The 19,591-nt window shown below is 40.9% G+C and overlaps 1 protein-coding gene across 1 annotated transcript in view; it reads right to left on the reverse strand.

The window, feature by feature from the left end:
- CALB1 (calbindin 1) overlaps positions 1 to 12,381 on the reverse strand; it is a 35,702-nt gene extending 23,321 nt beyond the window's left edge. The window contains exons 1-3 of the mRNA XM_054985254.1: positions 12,300 to 12,381; positions 11,721 to 11,797; positions 6,222 to 6,296 (exon numbers count right to left, since the gene is read on the reverse strand). Of these exons, the coding sequence (XP_054841229.1) occupies positions 6,222 to 6,296; positions 11,721 to 11,797; positions 12,300 to 12,381 (234 nt within the window). The remainder of the gene's footprint in view (positions 1 to 6,221; positions 6,297 to 11,720; positions 11,798 to 12,299) is intronic.
- Between the last annotated feature and the right edge of the window lie 7,210 nt (positions 12,382 to 19,591).

The following is a 19,591-nucleotide window of genomic DNA, read 5'->3' on the forward strand; positions in this document are numbered from 1 at the left end:
AATGCACCTGCCCCAAGTGGAAACCAGGGCTCTGTCTTAGATTCCAGCTGGGGCTGATTTCAACCTTATCCATAATAGAAGAAATTTCTACATTCATGTGTGCTGAATGTTGATACTATTACATTTCTGAAGGGTTAATCAAATCTTACTATGCCAAGACAGCTAAATGTTACCAAGATCCTAATACTGAATGAACTGATTAATATCAATCAACATATTACAAGTGCTGGAACAAGCCAGCATAACTATTGCTCTACACCAAGCCAAATGGCCTACAACACCCTGCTCCATTTTTACAGTTCAAAGAGGGAGCAAAATCCAGGGGATTGGTGGGATCCTGTGGTCCACCACGCAAAATATAGATCATCAGCCACTTATGGTGGCATTCCAAGGGTGAAACAACATCATGTACATCTGGGACTGCAAGAAGAACAGGATGGCCAAGCACTGATAAATCAACAGACATGATGGGCAAATCCACACGCCCTCGGAGCGTCCCAGCGTTGCGCTAAATGTTCACTAAACACCCAGAAGTATAGCATCTTTCTAGCGCGATTTCTGAAATTGCGCTAGAAAGACGCTATACTTCCGAGTGTTTAGCGAACATTTAGTGCAACGTCAGGATGCGCCAAGGATGTGTGGATTTGCCCAATGTCTGGGCAGATCACATATTGTACTAGTTTACAGAAATAGCGGATAGTTGTATTTAGAGGTGATTCATTCATCTATGCCTAAATGAGTTTTGTTTTATGTATTGTCGAAGGCTTTCACGGCCGGAGAACGATGGTTGTTGTGGGTTTTCCGGGCTGTATTGCCGTGGTCTTGGCATTGTTGTTCCTGACGTTTCGCCAGCAGCTGTGGCTGGCATCTTCAGAGGTGTAGCACAGCTGCTGGTGAAATGTCAGGAACAACAATGCCAAGACCACGGCAATACAGCCCGGAAAACCCACAACAACCACCAGAGTTTTGTTTTGTTTTATTTTTACTAACGTATATTGATTACTTTTTTGATATACATTCTCTTTCACTGTGTATGAGGAGAAAGAGGGAAAGAGAAAAAAAAGGCCATGAGGAGTTATCCGCATGATAACTTCCCCCCTTGTGCCCACAGGGATGCCTCTGTGTCCTCATTTGAACCGGAATAATTGCAGCCTGAAAATGTTAAAGGATGAGCTTTTGAAGCTCCATTTCAATGTAACCAGTGGCTTGAGCAAATAGTTTGGAAAAGGGAGGAGAAGAGCTTTTTAGAGGAAGAAGTGGTCTGTCAGACTCGATACATTAGCCCGGGGCAATGGATTAAAAATTAGCGACATACCATCCTAATGTGCACTCTTGAAAACATTCTTAACATTTCCCTTAACTTAAGGGGCTGTGCTGAAAATGTACTTTGTTAAACCATTCAAGTGGCTCTTTGTTATTTCAGTAGCTCTTATCACAAGACCAGTTAGGTTTTGAAGCTCTTAGAAGCCATTTTTGCCTGCCCCCCTCACAAGGAATAGAAGGTAAAATAATAAAAATGAAAATAAAGGGAAAGGTGAAGTCCTCAGGTGCCCCCTTTATCTCCTAATGCAGCATGCCAATGAGTTAGCATTAAAAAACGCAAGTGTTTTAAGCCAGGCAGACAATGTCTGTAAAAATTGGTCTGAATTATCTTGATGTCATTTTCTACTAGCCAATATTAGTAGATGGTTTTATTAATGTCCAAGCAATTGTGCCAGTATGCAAGCTTATTTGGAAGTGAACCCCACACAGTTCAGTGGGATTTATGTTCATATAGTTGTGCAGAGTAGGGTTGCCAACTCTGGATAGGGAAATTCCTGGAGATTTAAGGAGTGGAGCCATTGAGGGCGGGGGCTGGAAACAGGAGGGAACTCAGCAGAGTATAATGCCATAGACCCTCATCCTCCAAAGCAACCATTTTCTCCAGGGAAACTGACCTCTGTCATGTGGAGATCAGTTGTAATTCTGGGAGAACTCCAGGTGCCACCTAGAGGTTGACAAGTCTAGTCCAGTCTTAGTTCTAGGACTTAATACCACATTACACTACTTAGTTACACCAAGCAACTCTTCATGGTTTGTTTTATAACTCTTACATCTTTGGGGGTGGAGAGACTAAAGTGATGGAAGAATAAAATGCATGTATTTTATTATTTGAGGCTATATTTCCATTTTCATTGTAATTCTCTTATTTTCAGTCCCATTCTCCCTTCTTTTTTTTCCTTTTTTTTGAAAAAATCAGTTTTGCCACTGGAGCCAATCTCTTTCCATATCTCTGTAATATTTGAATTTGCTGTGAGCTTTGGCTTCTGGGAGGCTGCACCACTGAATTAATAAAAATAAGTACATAGCCCTTCAAGTTTAATTATAGTATTTTACATGCACAATTGCTGTGAAGTGTAATTCTGTGCATGTTTACTTGGGCATCAATATACATGAGTTCAATGTGACTGACTGCAAATTACCTTTTCATAATATTACAGTTTATATCTTAGAACGCTCTGACTTGCTACCAAAATATTCAGATTTTCATCAGCGACTGGATACTTGATACTTATCTCCCCTGCTTATTTACAGGAACAGATGCTGAGGACGCTCATTTCTTCTAGTGGGCTGATTACAGCGGTCAGGATTAAACCCTGTGCAATTTGACCAATATCACAGAAGAAATGATAGGCATAAAAAACTAGAATCCAAAATTTATATTTCTCCTGTACTACCAGAAGGAATACCATGTTTCTAGAGCAATCTGTGATCAAATATATTTTAAATAAGAAAGAATAGACCAAAAAGAAACATCCCTCTGTTATTATTACTCAGTTTCACAGAATCTTTAAAAAAGATTATATTACCAACTAACAGCTTAAAGTGACAAAGTGCAGCACATATACCCCAATCCAACACATCGGGGTACAATTCAGAAAAATTCAGCACCTTTAGGTCCTATTGATTTCAGTGGAAGAGTCTAGCATGTATTTCACTCTCTCTGATGGAAAGATATGATTTGGAAGTGCTGCACATTGGCTGGATTATGTTCAATGATTGACAAGGCATACAATAATAAAAGCAACAACAGTAAAGAGTCCAGCAGCACCTTTAAGCCTAAGCAACTTTACTGTAGCATAAGCTTTCGAGAACCACAGCTCTCTTTGTCATATGCAAGCTCTCTTTGTTCATGCATCTGATGAAGAGAGCTGTGGTTCTCAAAAGCTTATGCTACAATAAAGTTGGTTAGTCTTAAAGGTGCTACTGGACTCTTTACTATTTTGCAACTACAGACTAACACGGCTAACTCCTCTGGATCCAAAAGCAACCATGTAACTAGCAACCCATTAAAAACCAAAAGTCTAAACAATCATCTTCTCTGAGCCAGATAGTGCATTCCTCAGCAGAGTTACACCCTTCCCAGTCCACTGAAGTCAATGGGCATAGGAGTATGTAACTCTGCTTAGAATTGCACTGTGTATTTTTTGTCATCCTGCATCTTGCCTTGTACCCCTGACAGGATTTTGTTCTTCATATTGACCATATGGGTTTTTGAGCTGTCTCCCAGTGGAAAATATGTTCACTACTATACATTTTTTAAAAAATCATAAGATACTCTCACAATGTTTAGTGGAGGTTTAAAGAGCTACCATGCAGGAAATGAGTATAACCTAGCTTAGTTTGGGCTGGACCCTGTATTAGTGTACAATGGGTTTTCCATTCAATATCAGTTTTACAAAACCTTAGGTTAAAGAATACATCATCAAGGACACTTGCAGTGCAATCCAAAGCTACACCCTTCTGAGTCAGTTGAAGCCAATAGTCCTACATAGATGCAACTACACTGTTAATTTTAATGCACTTTGAAGTCTTCCATCGATACACTCTTTGATTTAGTCAGGGCAATGCAGGAGCTGAAGCAGGCTTCCATGTTGGGTTGGGAATCTCACGAGCACAAGTAAGTGCTGTATGGCTGGTTGACCAGGCATGAAGCTTCTGTATGCTGAATCAGACCCTTGACCTATCAAAGTCAGTATTGTCTCCTCTGACCGGCAGCAGTTCTCCAGAGCTACATATATCATATTTCAGGGCTTGCCGCGGCTGCTGCTGGGCATGGCACTGGGCGGTCTGCTCCTGACATCACAGGGGGGCCAGGGACTCTGCAGGACCCTGCTCTGTGGAAGGAGGGGCGGTATACCTCACCCAGACTCCCTCTCAGTCCACTCACTGGCCTGCTCAACCTGGCCTGCTTACCCTCTGCGTCCTCCTTCATCTCCTCCTTCCAGAACTCTCCTCCAAGCCTCCACCCTTGCATCCTACTGCTCTCACTCCACATCATCACTCCTCACTCACACCCACCACCTCAGAGCTCTTCCTAGCCACCTTATATAGGGCTTCCTTTCCCCGCCCCGCCCTCCTTCTAGGCTTGTGCCCTCTCCTGACTTGGCCCAGCTGTGCCTTCCCTCAGGTGTTTCCCTGCTAACACTAATCCCTTCTTGGCTTCCTTGCCTTGCTGGCAGGGTGGGATTGAATGCAAGCCATCCCCAGCTGAGGTCTCCTTGGCCTTGCTCACGAGGAGCTGCCCCAGCCGGCTTCTGTGCTGCTGAGCCTGCCTGGCCTTGCTCATGAGGAGCTGCCCCAGCCGGCTTCTGTGCTGCTGAGCCTGCCTGTTCATTGATGCTGGGTGGGGCTACCCATCTCCTCCCCCAGAATGCCTGTGGCAGCTCCACCTGGAGGGGCTTGGCTCCTAGCACCTCCTGAGCCAGGCTGCTGTCCTCTAGCCAGGGTGTGGCTCTGGGCTGTAGTGGCTGCTTCTCCTCCTTGGAAGGTAAGGGCTCTGTTTGGGCTGTTGCTGTGTCCCTATTCCCCTTGCCTTGGCCCTTTTCCTCTAGTCTGCTTAGCCCCCTCTCTTCCCCATGGGGGGTGGTACTAGCTGGCTTCTCCCTGCTCCCTCCAGCCTTCTGAGGCTTTGGCCTTTCGCCCCTTCCCCCTGGAGTAGGCAGGTTCTGGCTCTGTTTGCCAGACAGAGCGGTTGAACTGCTGTCTCCCAGCTGCCCCCTGCCGCTGTCTGTCAGCAAGTCCGGGGGCTGGGCTGCTGACCCCGGACATCATATACTACCTGATCCTTTTAAGTGAGAAGACCAGGGATTGAACATAGAACGTTCTGCATACCAAGCCAATTCTTTGCCATCAAGCCACAGTTCCTGGCTTTGTTCAGCTTCTGAAAATGTGCTTGTAGTTACTAATCAGAAACTCTAAGTACTGCTCCAATTAAGAATGCTGATGCTGGCAGCTCGGAGGGCACAGTCTACTCGTTCAGGGATAAGGGACACTCTGTTAATCCCCTTTTGCTTCTCTTACCTTATAGAAAAGATGAACCACTAAGGGACATGATAGAGATTTGAAAATTATGCATGGGGGCGGGGGTAGAAAGTGGATAGAGAAAACTTTTTCTCTCTCTCTCATAATACTAGGACTCAGGGAAGCCCAATGGAGTTGATGGGCAGTCGATTGAAGACAGACAGAAGGACGCAGTTTATCACTCAAAGAGCACTGTATAGAATTCACTGCAATGGGATGTAGTGATGGCCACTCATTTAATTGGCTTTAAAAGGGGATTAGACAAATCTTGAGGTGTAGGTCCATTAATGGCTATTAGTGACAATGACTAAATGGACCATCTATGTTCAAAGGCATAAGCCCTCTGAATGCCGTTGATGGGGAGCAACAATGTCTGGGGGGGCAGGATGTGTCTTTGGCCACTGTGCCTTGCTTTGTAGGCCGTGTGGGACATCTGGCTGGCACTGTGAGAAACAGATCCTTGGTCTACCCCAGCATGGCTGCTTTCTATTCCTTAACCAGTGACAAGCAGTCTCAGCACTGAAATTGCCTGAGTTTCTAACTGGTAAACAGGTACATGCTGCAAAGGTGTGGAGCAGACTGCTCACACAAGCAGGTCAAGACCATAGCCTTCAGCTGTATTCGAGAAAATTTAAAATGGTCATTGCTTTAAAAAAACTGACTCAATTTGATATGATTCAGTGAGATGTGGCTTGCCTTTTCACTGATACTTTCAACACAAAATTCTGCAAGACTTCAGATCAACAAAAGATATTCTCTCTGTAACATCTGAAGCTAATCAAGACAAATATTTACAGACTTTCATATCTTGAAGACTGAAAACCAACAAGCAAAGAATATGCCTGAAGAGGCGGCATTAAATAAAGAAGCTCTCTTACCTCTACTATTCCTATTTTTCCATCAGAACTCTTCCCATACTGGTCCACAAATTTTTTCATTTCTGGGGTTAGATCCTATAAATATAAAAGTACAGTAATTATTACTTGAAGGAAACACAGTTAGGGAACCATCAAGAGGTTTGTTCAGAAATAAGTCTCATGTTCTTCACTGGGTCTTACGCCCAGGAAAGAAGATTGCAAAAGAACAAACTGCAGACCTTTCTTCATTTACAATTATATTAAAAAAATGTGTGTGTGAATGAATTTATTTATTTGTCTTTTTTATAATCAGCCCGGAATACCAAACCCATTCAGCACTGAGTGTGTGTTTTAAATATCTTAAACTGGGTGTAAGTGAACGGGGAATTCATGAACATTGTCACATCCCATGAAACATGTCCTTTCTTTAGCAACTTTTGTATGAAAAGAGGGCATATTCTGTTGCTCAGGCAACAAGCTCAGTGCTCCCTGGTACCATTCTATTCACTTGTAGTTGACTACCTATGGCAGAAGGCACACGCAGACAAGTAGCACTGTCAGATGTAAAACCCATTGGAAGTAATGCAAAATTTGAAAGTATAACAGCTGCATCTAAATGCCTGTTCCCATGCATGTTATGGCCTGCCTAGTTATGTAGAATTATACCCAACTAAAGTCTTTTATGCCAAACTAAAGTGCAGGGCCAATGGGCCATGAAACTGCCAACACAATGTGGCATGACAACTGGCTGGGCATCATGATTGCCTTCTCCCTCCCACTTAAAGTGAGAGCAATGAGAGGATTGTCTTCAGAGATATCATATAACCAAATCTGATTGGGTGGGTGGGGCCCTGTTTACTTGTGAGATCCCTCACTGCACAGGAACCCTTTCAGGGTTTGTTTTAATGGCTTTTAAGCAATGCCATATTAAGAAAAATTGACTGGGTAAGAAAAATTGTGCTAAAATTTGAAGAAGCTTTTCCTAGGTGCATGTGTCCCCCCCGCCCCCAGTGGTGTCCATTATTTTTTCTAGTAAGTGTTTTAAAAGGCTATTTTGCCAGTATATAATCTCCTTCATTTATTCATGGAATACTCAGAATGAAATTAGTGATTCACGGGGTTACAATGAATGTCCAAAACATGTTGACTGTAGATATCCACGTGTGAATGCAGACAATCCCAGATGAATGTCTGAGAAGATATACTTCCACATTCAGATCATTGTGAGCATTTAGTGGTGTATCTCTGAATTTTCAGATAGTGACCAATTAGTCTGGGATTGTGAGTACTGAAATGGAAAGGCAACATTTGACACCTTTTTGACACTCACTTTTTGACACATGGCCGTTTCTACACGTCTTACCTACCTGTGGAACATTACGCGGAAGACCCAGAAGACAGCGTCTTCCCACGTGAAATCGTGCCAGGAAGACGCTGTCTTCTGGGTCTTTCGCGTGATATTCCGTAGGCAGGGAAGACATGTGGAAACAACCCCTGTTTACGTCGATTTCTAAGTATGGTGGTCCAGGAAGAGGAACTCTGCTTATTTTAATACAATAAACAAATTCCCCACTCATGCCCTGCTCAATTACTAGCCATGAGAAGCTCTTCAAGATGCAAAAAAGAAGCTGAATCATGCTTATAGGTAACCACCAAGCACCATTACTGTGCAGCCTGATGCTGTGTGCTTGTTTACTATGGCCTACTGAGTTCAAAGGAGACTAGTCCCTAGAAGTCTCTACAGGGCTGCACCCTTAGGACTGAAATCTTGAACTCATCCACTTCTTCTGAGTACTCAGGACTGGGTGACAGATTTTCTGCACTACTGACTTCTGTACAGTTTTTTTTGTCAACCTGATGTTTATGCTAGTTATTCCAAAGAAGAACTGGAATTTTAAAACATGTAGTACAAATAGTGTCCTCGAAGACTGTTATTGACAGGTATTAAATCAGCACAGCTATGAAAGGAACTATGGATATTAATGGAGGGGAGGGGTTGTAAAATGTATTCTCAATCAGCCCCTGATAAAAGCACCCTTCACTTGTATCCTGATCTACAGCAAGCAAGTTCTACAGCAAGCGCACTGACTTCATGACGCAGCACATGCCACTTATTTTTCTCAGTGTGCTTCCTGTATCCTTAGTGAATAAAACTTTGCTCTAGGCCAGGAAGTTGTTTTATAGGGATCATTATAAGGAAGTTGTTTTATAAGGATCATGCTAAATGTCTAGTGCTGTTTTGATGCTTTGGCTGGGTATGTAATGGTGTGTTTATTTCAATGGTTTTTAAGCCGTTTTATGATTTTATCTTTTTAACTTTGTGATCTGCCTCAAGAAGGTTCTCTGGATAGACTGGCCTATAAGTTGTCTAAATAAATAAAGGTATGGATTGCAACTGTAAAAAACGTTAGGCAAATCTTTCCCAAGAATCACCAGGAATTCTTCGTGGGAACTTTTACAGAGTTTATACATGGTGGCTCTCTTTATACAAGGGCATTTTCAGAATTTGCCTATTAGTTTGAGGCTGCCACATGAGATACCCTCTCAATGGATTTTCAGATCTGGTTAGATATTTCCATCCATTTTCAAACATTTTCTTGAAAAGATGAAGTATGTAAGGGAAAATAATTTCTCCAAGGGAAAATTTTTGAACCCCCCCCCCCCAATTATGTGGTGCATCTCCCTGAAAAGTAATATTAGTCTTCCCTAGTTATTAGATAATTATTATTTATAGCATCATTAATGCAAAGGCCAGTTGCAGATTTTCATAATATCTATCCGATATTAACAAAAATCATGGCAATAATACTGAAACCATTAATATAAAATATATTCATCAAATGATAGAATTTTTCACCAGTCTAAATAAAAGCCTTTTTGGTCAAGAAAATGACACCCTGTTTTCCCCTCGCTTTTCCACTCTGTACAATAGAGTTCTCTGACTGTGGATGGCTTCTATGAATTGTTTTCCTTAAAAATGATCTTGAAACAAGTATATAGCCAAATGAGAAAGAACTGCAGCACTGATTGCTGGGAGAGGTAATTTGAAATAACTAACAGTGAAATCCTAAGCAGAGTTACTCCAGTCTAAGACTCTTGAAATCAATGGGCTTAGACTGGAGTAACTCTGGTTAGGGTTTCACTGTAAGATTCTTATGGAGAGTTAAAACCACTTTATTTTGCCTCCAACTATCTTTTGCTAACCTTCCCAGTATTCAGTTTAACTTTATGATAGCAAATGTTTCATTTCCCAACAATTCCATCCAGCTCGCTTTAAAGAACAATACACGTGTGCCAACATCTGCACACAACACATAAATCCGTGCACAGACATAAATCTGTGCAAGTGTTGCACACAAAATCCCATACAGATTGGGGGTGGGTCTACACTGACACAAATAACTATGTATTGTCAAAGGCTTTCACGGCCGGAGAACGATGGTTGTTGTGGGTTTTCCGGGCTGTACTGCCGTGGTCCTGGAAAACCCACAACAACCAACAAATAACTATGTTAACACAAAGAATTTGTATTGTTATTATTTGCAATGGCATATTGGGAAACAATCACTTTCTCGGATTGTCCAGCCGCTTTCATTTCATCTTTGCAAATTACTGAGTGGCAGCTGCTTGAAATGCAGCAGCACTGGATTCGTTAATGCATTAATTTGGTTTTATATTCAGCCCTATCTTGAAGGCATGGGACAAACAATACATTTTTTTGAAAAATGAATAAGTTTGAGAGCCAGAATATTGATCAGAGGGCTGGACTACAACTTTGTCGACCCAGGTATTGAGTCAGATAAGATTTATGAACTAGTTAGATGCCTGTTTGGGACACTGATCTCTAAATCAAAGAATTAGTTTTGATTTGGCACATATTCAGGAAGCAACTTTAGGGATCAAACAGATATGGATGATCTAATGAGAGTTCTGAAGTTTGCTGTTCTTTCCAGAAGATTCCAGAAATATCCTTCTAAAGGAGAAGTCAATGGAAAACTGAATAAGAACACACAGCACTGTCAAAACATAAGTGGCCGTACATGCAGGCATAAATGATAATAAGGGGGACACACAAGAAAAGGCCTATTTGGATTTTGTATGACAATGTTCTAATTTTTTAAGTAGGAGTATAACTGACACCAATTTCAAATAGAGAAAAAAATGGGAGAAAGTTTTTCTAAATCATGCTGGGTAATTGCTGTTGAACACTGCTAAGGACTCACTAACAGAGGGGACAGATTCAGTACGGAGTACTTCTAAAAATAAAATTATTAATCTCATTTTTCTAATGGATGTGCTTTTAATGACTCATACTGCAGAAGATAAAGTGAACATATACTAGGAAAATCAAGCTCTTCATTTGTAAAATAATGTCAAATTATTTATGAAACTTTAGTTTAGGTCCTTCATATCAACATATATAGTTTTTATGATGTTAGAGTAAGCATCTAAAAAGAATTATTATCTAGATCTGGCACAGAACCAAGTATACAACTATAGATGAGAATCATATTTTCAGTTGTGCAGTTAACTAATACATTATTATACAACAGCTCTAACATATTCTAAATTTGAACTAATGTTACAGGGCATGCATAAATATTTTATTAATTCACAAAATTAGTGTTCTTCTATTTCAAAAACCGCTGCATATATTTTTCCATGGTGGACTTTCACCTTCTATTTGGGATGCGAGGCTTAACTTGACTCAAGGATTATCTGTTACTTTGAATGGTTTATTCATTCATGAACAAGGTTTCCTTCATATTCTAGCCACTCTTCCTTTGCTAAGATAACCCGTTTCTTATTTCAAAGCATGATAAGTCCATTCACAAACTTCTTTTGAAATTACTGAAAACCTTAAACAATTTTAACTCCTACATATATATTAATGTATTACCATTTTAGGAACACTTATTATTCACCTGCATGATCCCTAATACAGTCTACTTTGTTCTAATGTTTCAGTATCATAAGCTCAATTAATACCTAGTCAGATCTTTGGCAGATCTGTTTATTGGCCACCAAGGGGCAGAAATGTAATTCAGCTCACATATTAAGGATGTAGCCAGCTCATTTTTAATATTCTTTTGCCCCTTCTGCAAAATCTGCAGAAGTAAACAAACAATTGTTTCTGTACCAACAATACACTAAGGGGCATTTAAAAAAAATATTGCCTTCCAAAGATGATGTACTGAAGAACAAAGGTGGAAGTAATTAAAAGTGACTTTGGGAGTAATCCTAAGCAGGTGTACTTGGAAGTCTCATGTTATTCAATGGGTCTTACTCCCAGGAAAGTGTCTTTCGGATTGCAGTCTTTGCTACCTAAATTCAAGCTCACCCAGATTTCATTGATAATAATTATGCATTTTGGATTTGCCAGTTCTATCCCATTCATTTGCATGTCACTTGGCAAGCACATAGATCACAGCTACCCAGCTGCTGGAGTTCACCACCAGATATTTATTTTTCAATGAAGTCTCTTTTTTTTAAGCGGGGGGGGGGGGGACCTTGACCTACCAATCCTGCTTTCTTTCTTGCCTGCTGCAGTTCCTGGATAAGAGTCTGCAGCTCCTTGCCATCCAGGTAGCCACTGCCTGTAACACAAAGAGAGAGAGAGAGCGAAGGGCTGTTACAGCTGTGGACACGTTTTCCTCACTCTCCCTCACCTGCAGAGAATGGCATTTTTAGAAGATGCACAGAAAGACACATGCTTTGCAAGAAGCTCAAGGTGTTCCGTCCCACTCCCCAAGTGCTCCACACTATTTATTTCTAAAGAAAATCTTTTTAAAAAACGTCTGGACGCGTTCGGACTTTTAAATACAGGATCTTTAAAAAGCAGGTGACTCCCAAAACAGCCGCAACTGAGTTTGGTCCATAGCCCCTTCTAGCTGCAAACATCGCGAATCTTTCCGTCGATCCGGACCGCAGGCAAAAACTTCTGGCGGGTGCCGGGCCAAGTTTCCTGCTTGCAGAAGCGAAGGGGCAGGCGAAGCACCGCTCGCCGCTTCCCGTCCTCCCTAAGTCTAGCCCAGCCCTCAGCTCCCCTCCACCCCCGCTTGGCTTCCAGCCGCACAGGAAAGAAGAAGGAGAAGTCACCGTCGGAATCGTAATGGTGCCAGATCTCAAAAAACTGGGCGGCCGAGACCTCCGCTCCTTGCAGGTAAGTTTCCACGGCCATGGCGTGCGCCCGAGGCTGAGCTGGAGCGAGAGCAGGAGAGAGCGCCGAAGGGCTGCGGGCTGAAGGCGGCTGGGTGTCGCTGTCCGCGGTGCTGACTCTTCCTCCAAGCTAATCCTCGGCGCTTTTCGCCGACGGCTCTCTATTTATGCGATCCGGGCACGCCGAGCCACGCCCCCCAGCTCGCTCCCCCTCTGTATTCCCTGAGCATTGGTCCTCCTCTTTTGTCTTTCCTGTTCATAAAAGGCAAGGAGGCCGGCTGCCCTTCCAAAGTTTTCTTCTGAGGAAGAAGCTGCCACGTTACTGGGTGTGTGTGTGTGCGCGCGTGCAAACCTGTTAATCAATAACAATGACGTCATAGTATTGGTGGATGAAAGGTCGTAAGGATCAGGTCCTTTTCTTCTCTTGAGGACCAAGTGAGTGCTGAAAGCATGCCCCCGGATATGGCACACTATGTACTACCCTGACTTTCTTTATCTGTGAAACTGGAGTCACAGTGGCCCACATTGCAAGAGTTGTTATGAAGGCCAATGAAATACAGACAGATTCCACCCCTGGAACCTCCAGTTTGAAAATGGATCAGTAGTAATTAGTATGTGATGTGAAAGATCTCTGTCTGAGATTCTGAAGAGCCGCTACCAGTTAGAACAGATAGACCAATGGACAGATTAGTATAAAGCAGTTTTATGAGGCCATGCCATTACCCACTTTGAGTCTTCAGGGCCAGGCAAGCTATACCTCTGACAAAGCAAGAATGTCTTCCTAGACTTCCTTTAGACAGAATCTGGACACAGCATTCTATGAAACATTTGATATCAAGTAAAAATGTTAGGTGGACAATATTTGAAGGATGGCAGATCAGGATCAAAAGATACTCTAAGGATATGGATCCAGAGCAGTTAGCCATGTTAGTCTGTAGTTGCAAACTAGTAAAGAGTCCAGTACACCTTTAAGACTAACCAACTTTATTGTAACATTAGTTTTCAAGAACTACAGCTCTCTTTGTCAGATGCATCTGATGAAGAGAGCTGTAGTTCTCAAAAGCTTGTGCTACAATAAAGTTGTCTATGGATATGTACGATGGTAGATTAATTTTCAGAGGATGAGGAATGTGTACAGTGGTAAGTAAAAAGGTGCTGAGATATTTGAGAGAGTAAACAACTAAGGGCAGTTGTTTTAGAGAGGATTTTGTGAAGGGAAGTTGCACTTCTTTGGGAATTTCATGTCTCCTATTGCTAAGTAATTATTGAACTTATTTTCATTGCTTTTGCTTTCTGTCCTCTTACATTCCCAGTTATATCTAGCAGCTCTGACTCATCATATTCACATAAATTTAAGGTGCATACTTCAAATTATTCACTGCACATTTAACACAATTGAGCCACTTAAGGAAAAGTGGATTTACTTTATTTCTTCAGCATATATTAGTGACAGAGAAAGAATACTGATCTGAGTTACTGGTCATAAGTCTGGAACTAGGAAGGAGCCTTGTTTCCATAATAATTCTGCGTAGAACAGGAATTCAAAAATAACACAAACATGCTCCATAAAATGCACAATAAATGTCTTGAGGTATAAATAATTGTTGATTTAAATCAACAAGAATCAAATGTTTCAGATCAACACACATTAATATGTCATTTAATATAAACACAAAACATTGTTTCTGAACCACTTAAAAAGGGAACAGCCACTGTGGCACTGTAACTGGCTAAGAAATGGATTTTTATTCACATACTCCTTAAAGATGTGTTGACCATAGGCATTCCTGTAGTCCTGTTTCAAATATGATTAAGAAAATCTCAAGGAAAATTGTGGAGTTTGATCCAGGGTAAAGCTGCCTCTATATTGTTTACTGATTAAAGGAATCTTGGTTCACAGTGGAAGAGCTATGGATGGCAGGACAGTGACATTTCTCTTTGTCAATACCTGGGAGAAGGACATGGGCAGCACAAGTGTGTAATCAAGTTTGGTGGAAGGCTTTCTGGGACCAATCAGTATGTTTAAAAGACAGCACAAAGTTAAAGAGGGGAAAGAAGTTACTGGAAGGTGAGAAAGAATGACAGAGTTGGCATTTCCATCATTTTTTGTATGAAACAGGTCCCTTCCAATGAGGTGACCTTTTATATCTGCCAAGTATATTGAATTTCCCTGCACAGTGCAGAATTTCATCTTCTAGCAGCATGTCCTAGTGGAATTTCAGCACTGAACCAGTTTCCACTGTTATCTTACTTGTTGTTGACATTGGTACAGCTACTGGCTGTTCACTATTCTGAAATAACACAGTGAGCGCATTGTCTTCCATTGATCTCTGAGCTGGAACTTGGACAAAGCAGGGCCAGTTCAAATCTCTTACGGTTAATCATAGTTTGACCGGAGAGTGAAAAATTCCCAGAACAAGATGTTGGTTATAGGTAACTCTTAGCAATGAAGCTCCTCACTTGCTATGGTTAAATATAATTTGGAATTTGAAATTCAACATTTTTTGGATGGATTTTTTGGTAGATTTTGAAAGCAAGTAGGGCTGCGTTCTTTAATTGGTTTAATCAGTAGATTACATCAACTGGAGTTTTATTTATCTGATCAGTGAGGGCCAATTTTAATCAGGGAGGGTGACGCTCAATTGATGTGCTGCAGTTAAAGGCATGCATTCATGCACACACACAAACACGCACACACAAGTGGAGGACATTTTGTTTCTGTTGTGCTACTGCAATGAGGATGAAAAAGAAACATTCCAATAATCTTCCCAACAATGTATAGTTCATTATATTATACCTTAATGTACATTTCCTTCAATATATCCAAACAGACAAATGTATTTTAATGTCATATATCAATCAGTTAAAAGGCAGGTCAATGACATTTCTTTAATCAGTTGTCAGTTTGATATGTGATAATAGATATTAGAACAAAAATGTTCCTGCGGCAAAGAGGAGAGGGTGGATATAATCAATACGGTTACACTAATTGGTCGATTAATGGGTTAGATTAATATCTTTTGATCAGTGGGGGAGGAGAAGGTTGTTGCTGTATTTTAAAAGATGTTCTTTATTTTAATATAGGAACTCTCAAAACTGAGGTTGACAGGCAGACCTCTTAGAAGAGGAACCCCTCTTTTTTTCATCCCAAAGTGAAAGGGGTAAACAAGTTCACAACCTATGAGCTAGCATGGTGCAATGGTCAGGAGGTTGGACTAGGATCTGGAAGGCCCAAGTTCGAATCCCCACTCTGCCGTGGAAGTTCACTGGGTTACCTTTGGCCAGTCACATTCTCTCAACCTAAGTTACCTCACAGGGTTGTTGTGAGGATAAAAAGGAAATCGAAGCTGCAGTAAACCACTTTGACTCCCCATTGGGGAGAAACGTGGGGTATAAATAAAGTAAATAAATAAAATTGCCAGACTTTAACTGGAATACATTTATATAAGGAAAATAACCTCTTCTCTGCTTAAGCTACAATCTACATTTTCATGCTTAACTGAGCCTCTTGGAGAAGAAAACCTCACATTTGTGAATTAGCTGTACAAAAGAATACAAGAGCAACAGTTGTTGGATCAGAACAACAGCACTTCAAGTCCACCATCCTATATCACAATGTAGCCAACCAGATGTTCCTGGAAGGCCCACAAACAGGAAATGGAGACCCTGTTACTACCTTTCGGCGCCGATATTCAGCAGGATACTGGGGGTTCTGTTTGGTCACTGTGACAAATAGCTAGAGATGGGCTCACCCTTCAAGGTTGTCTAATCCCTTTAAAAACCAACTAAATTAGTGGTCATCACCATATCTTATAGCAGCTCATAAAAGGATGGTTACAGAGGAATGGTGGATTTTCAGCTTGTTTAATGAGAGATTAGGGCATTTATCTGAGCCCGCCTGGCGGGGAGGGCAGACTAAAAATATAATAAATAAATGAATGAATGAATGAATGAATGAATGAATGAATGAATGAATGAATGAATATGCTGTTAAGTATGAAACCAGTGCCAGGGGTAGGGAAGAGCAGCTATTCTACATGAAATGAGCCTAGAATAAAGATCTGGGACTTTCATGAGCGACATATCAATAATGTGAGGATCTTGACTGTCTAGTCTAAGCCATCATCACAACCATTGTGAGTTTGTCTAATTAGTTAGAACAACCCAAATCCTATTGCCTAGAAAGGAAGGTAATTCTGTATCTCCTTAGGTGGTCATCATGATTGCCACTGAAATTCTCATCTAGTGAAGGCCCAGAATAGTTTTTGATACCATTGGCTTCTTACTGAGCATTCTATCATAAAAAATGTCCAAATTAATCATCACATGCCAGCAGCACAAGGAAATGGCAGAAGCAATTTTTTCCTCCTTCCCAAGCAGGCCACCATGCCTACCAACAACCAGGAAATCTTTGAAGACAAAATGACATGCCGTTCAGGGGGCTGCAAAGCGGGGAGGAGAAACCGTTACTTCTTCAGCTTGTGTTAACGGAAGAAGTTAAGCTAAGCAAGCTGTCTGCTATCACAAGAGGGAGGGAGCAGTTTTTCCCATATGGAATTTTGTCCATAAGGGTCCATTGTCCTTCAGCACCACATAAGGGGAAGGGGAAGTTGGAAAGATTCTGCCTTTTCCTATGCCTCACTTTCACATTTGTGAAAGGAACTGTGGATCATATTATTTATCACAGCAGCTCATGGGCCAATTTCATACACTGGGCATATTCAATTGATGCAAAAAAGAAGGCATTAAGGTTTCTAACATACAGCAACATCTGCTCCACAAGAACCTAGGGAAGAGATCATTATTTGTCCACCAATTTGCTGTTAATTTTGCCACATAATTGTTGATAATGTTATCAGAGGACACAGCCAATTTGGGGCCCATGCTGGCCAAATGAAAAGGCAAGTTTAAAAACTCAGCCTATTCCATGGCTATCACTGGTCTCTGATCTCTCAGAACTCTGGCTAATGCAGCTCCATAATAAACGTTGTAACATCTGACAGTGCATTTAATACATTTTATGACTGATCTTCATTTTCTTTTGGTCATACATATTTGATGACTAATAGTTACATGTGTAATTTTATACTTTATTTACTGGTTCTCCCATTTCAGGAACCATTTGTATATTTAATTCCTATGCACAGAGCTACTCTCTACAAGAATTATCATCATATAGCAATCACAAGAATCAAAGTTTTTCCGGACCTTAAGAAAACACTGTGCATCTCACAAAATGGCAGCGAAACTACAGCCTGCCAGGAATCCTGAGTTAACAAAAAATATGATGTGGCTTAAAGCTTGCCAAAGTGGGACATTGATGGTCAGCAGGCAAAAGTGAGTCTCTTAAGATTAAAAAAAACAGAGAAAGAAAGTTGGTCCAGAGCATAATATAGAGACAAAAGCAACGTAATGTCTTGCATTAAGACTAAGCAAAGCAACACAGCACAACATGCAGTCTTTTGACTACTACAGAGTGCTTCATCAGGCTGGACATTACAAAACAAAAAACAAAACAAGGGGAGATTTCACTGGCTATCATCTGCCACTGACTGTTTGCTCAGCTAAGCATCTGGGGAGGCGAAGTTTCATTATCTTTTCTGCAAAAGCAAGTTTGGAAGCTAGAAAGTAATTAGTGGAGATGGTTTGTAACACAGTGGATGTTAACCTTGTTGCAAGATATTTTGCATCATTCCTGCTTTGACTAACAGTACTAATTAAACACATATCTTAAGGAAATAATTTTTCCACAGGTTTTCTATACGGTTTTCACAATGGAAATAGCAATTACAACTCTTCCATAAATATATATCTTTCCGAATCTAAAAATGTAAAAGGTCTCTGAGCAGCATGAATTATCATCAAGCGACCATAATGCAAGAGCTACTAACCTATTTTTAGAAGACAATTAACTTTATACCCGATCTCGATATAAGTATTAATGGCTCAATCATAGGTAACTCTTTTAACTAATTCAATTGAAAAAGGTAGACAAAACATTAACTCAGTTATATAGCTTCTCGATCCATTCATCCATTAAAATAGATGCAGACTTCGGAAATCATAATTGTGAACCAAGTAAGCCATCTTAATGATCTTAGGAATGATCAAGAAATCTTCAATTTCAGTTTTCTTTTAAGCAAAATGAAAGGAAATGATAAGACTCTGTGTTTTTGTGGCAGCACACATGCAGCAGGTTCAGAATTTGGCATCTCTAGTTATGGGGACTTGGGTAGCAGGGCTTGGAAAGCTCTTCCTCTGCCTAGGATCTCACCAGACTGCTGCCAGTCAGAGAAGACAGTACTGATCTAGATGGACCAGGAGCCTGACTCGGTGTATCACAGCTTCATATGTCCACATATAGGGAATTATATTCATAACATCTTTCATGCCTATCAGAATCAGGTTATAAATCACAGAGTCTACTCTTGAACAGTACCTTAGTCTTAGTCATAGGCTTTTTTGTCTTTTAATTTTCTGAATTATTCCAATATGATTTTCCATGGTATTGAACATGTCTGAAGAGCTGAAACTCTGTCTGAAAATAGATTTTCAGCCTCTTTACTTAGGAACACAACAAATAATCTCCTAACAAGTGTACCTGGAAAAGCCTGACCTCCTTTGAAACATCCTTGAAGTGGTAATTATAAGTGTATACTGAAGTTCCACAGCGTGGTTACTCACTCAAAAGGGAATATATAGCACATTTATGCTTGCCTACTCTGCACAAGCTCTGTCTACTGAAATTTATTCTCTGTCATCAGTTCCTCGGTTAATCTTGGCTAATCTTGTAATTTTTTAATTAAATCAATCATAAAGTGTAGTCTTTCTATTGCAGATTTAGCTAAATGTTGCAGTGACATTTCTGTATGGAAGAGAGTGTTTTTTCCCCCTTTTCTTTGCGATTCTTTGTACATAAAAATAAATAATTGGGGCAGGTCACTTAGACTTTCAATAAAGTAGGAATGAATGGGCAGTAAGAGCTGATGGTTACTAGGCAACCGTAGGATGGCTTTTCCTCTCTGAGGGTTAAGGTCAAATGGGCTGATAGGGCTGTAGAGGTAAAGGATGTAGCAAGTTGTCTGATACCATAAAGAGAATATATTCCTGCCAGCCTAGCCAGTGGCTTAAGCCACTTAGGCGGGCTGGCAGTCTTTTGACTCCGTGAAAGGAGGAAGGAAGATGTTGAGCCCTACATATGGGGCTCAGCTTTGGGGGCGGAGTTATGCAGC

This window comes from Eublepharis macularius, chromosome 7, assembly GCF_028583425.1.
Source record: "Eublepharis macularius isolate TG4126 chromosome 7, MPM_Emac_v1.0, whole genome shotgun sequence".
Classification (NCBI taxonomy): Eukaryota; Metazoa; Chordata; class Lepidosauria; order Squamata; family Eublepharidae; genus Eublepharis; species Eublepharis macularius.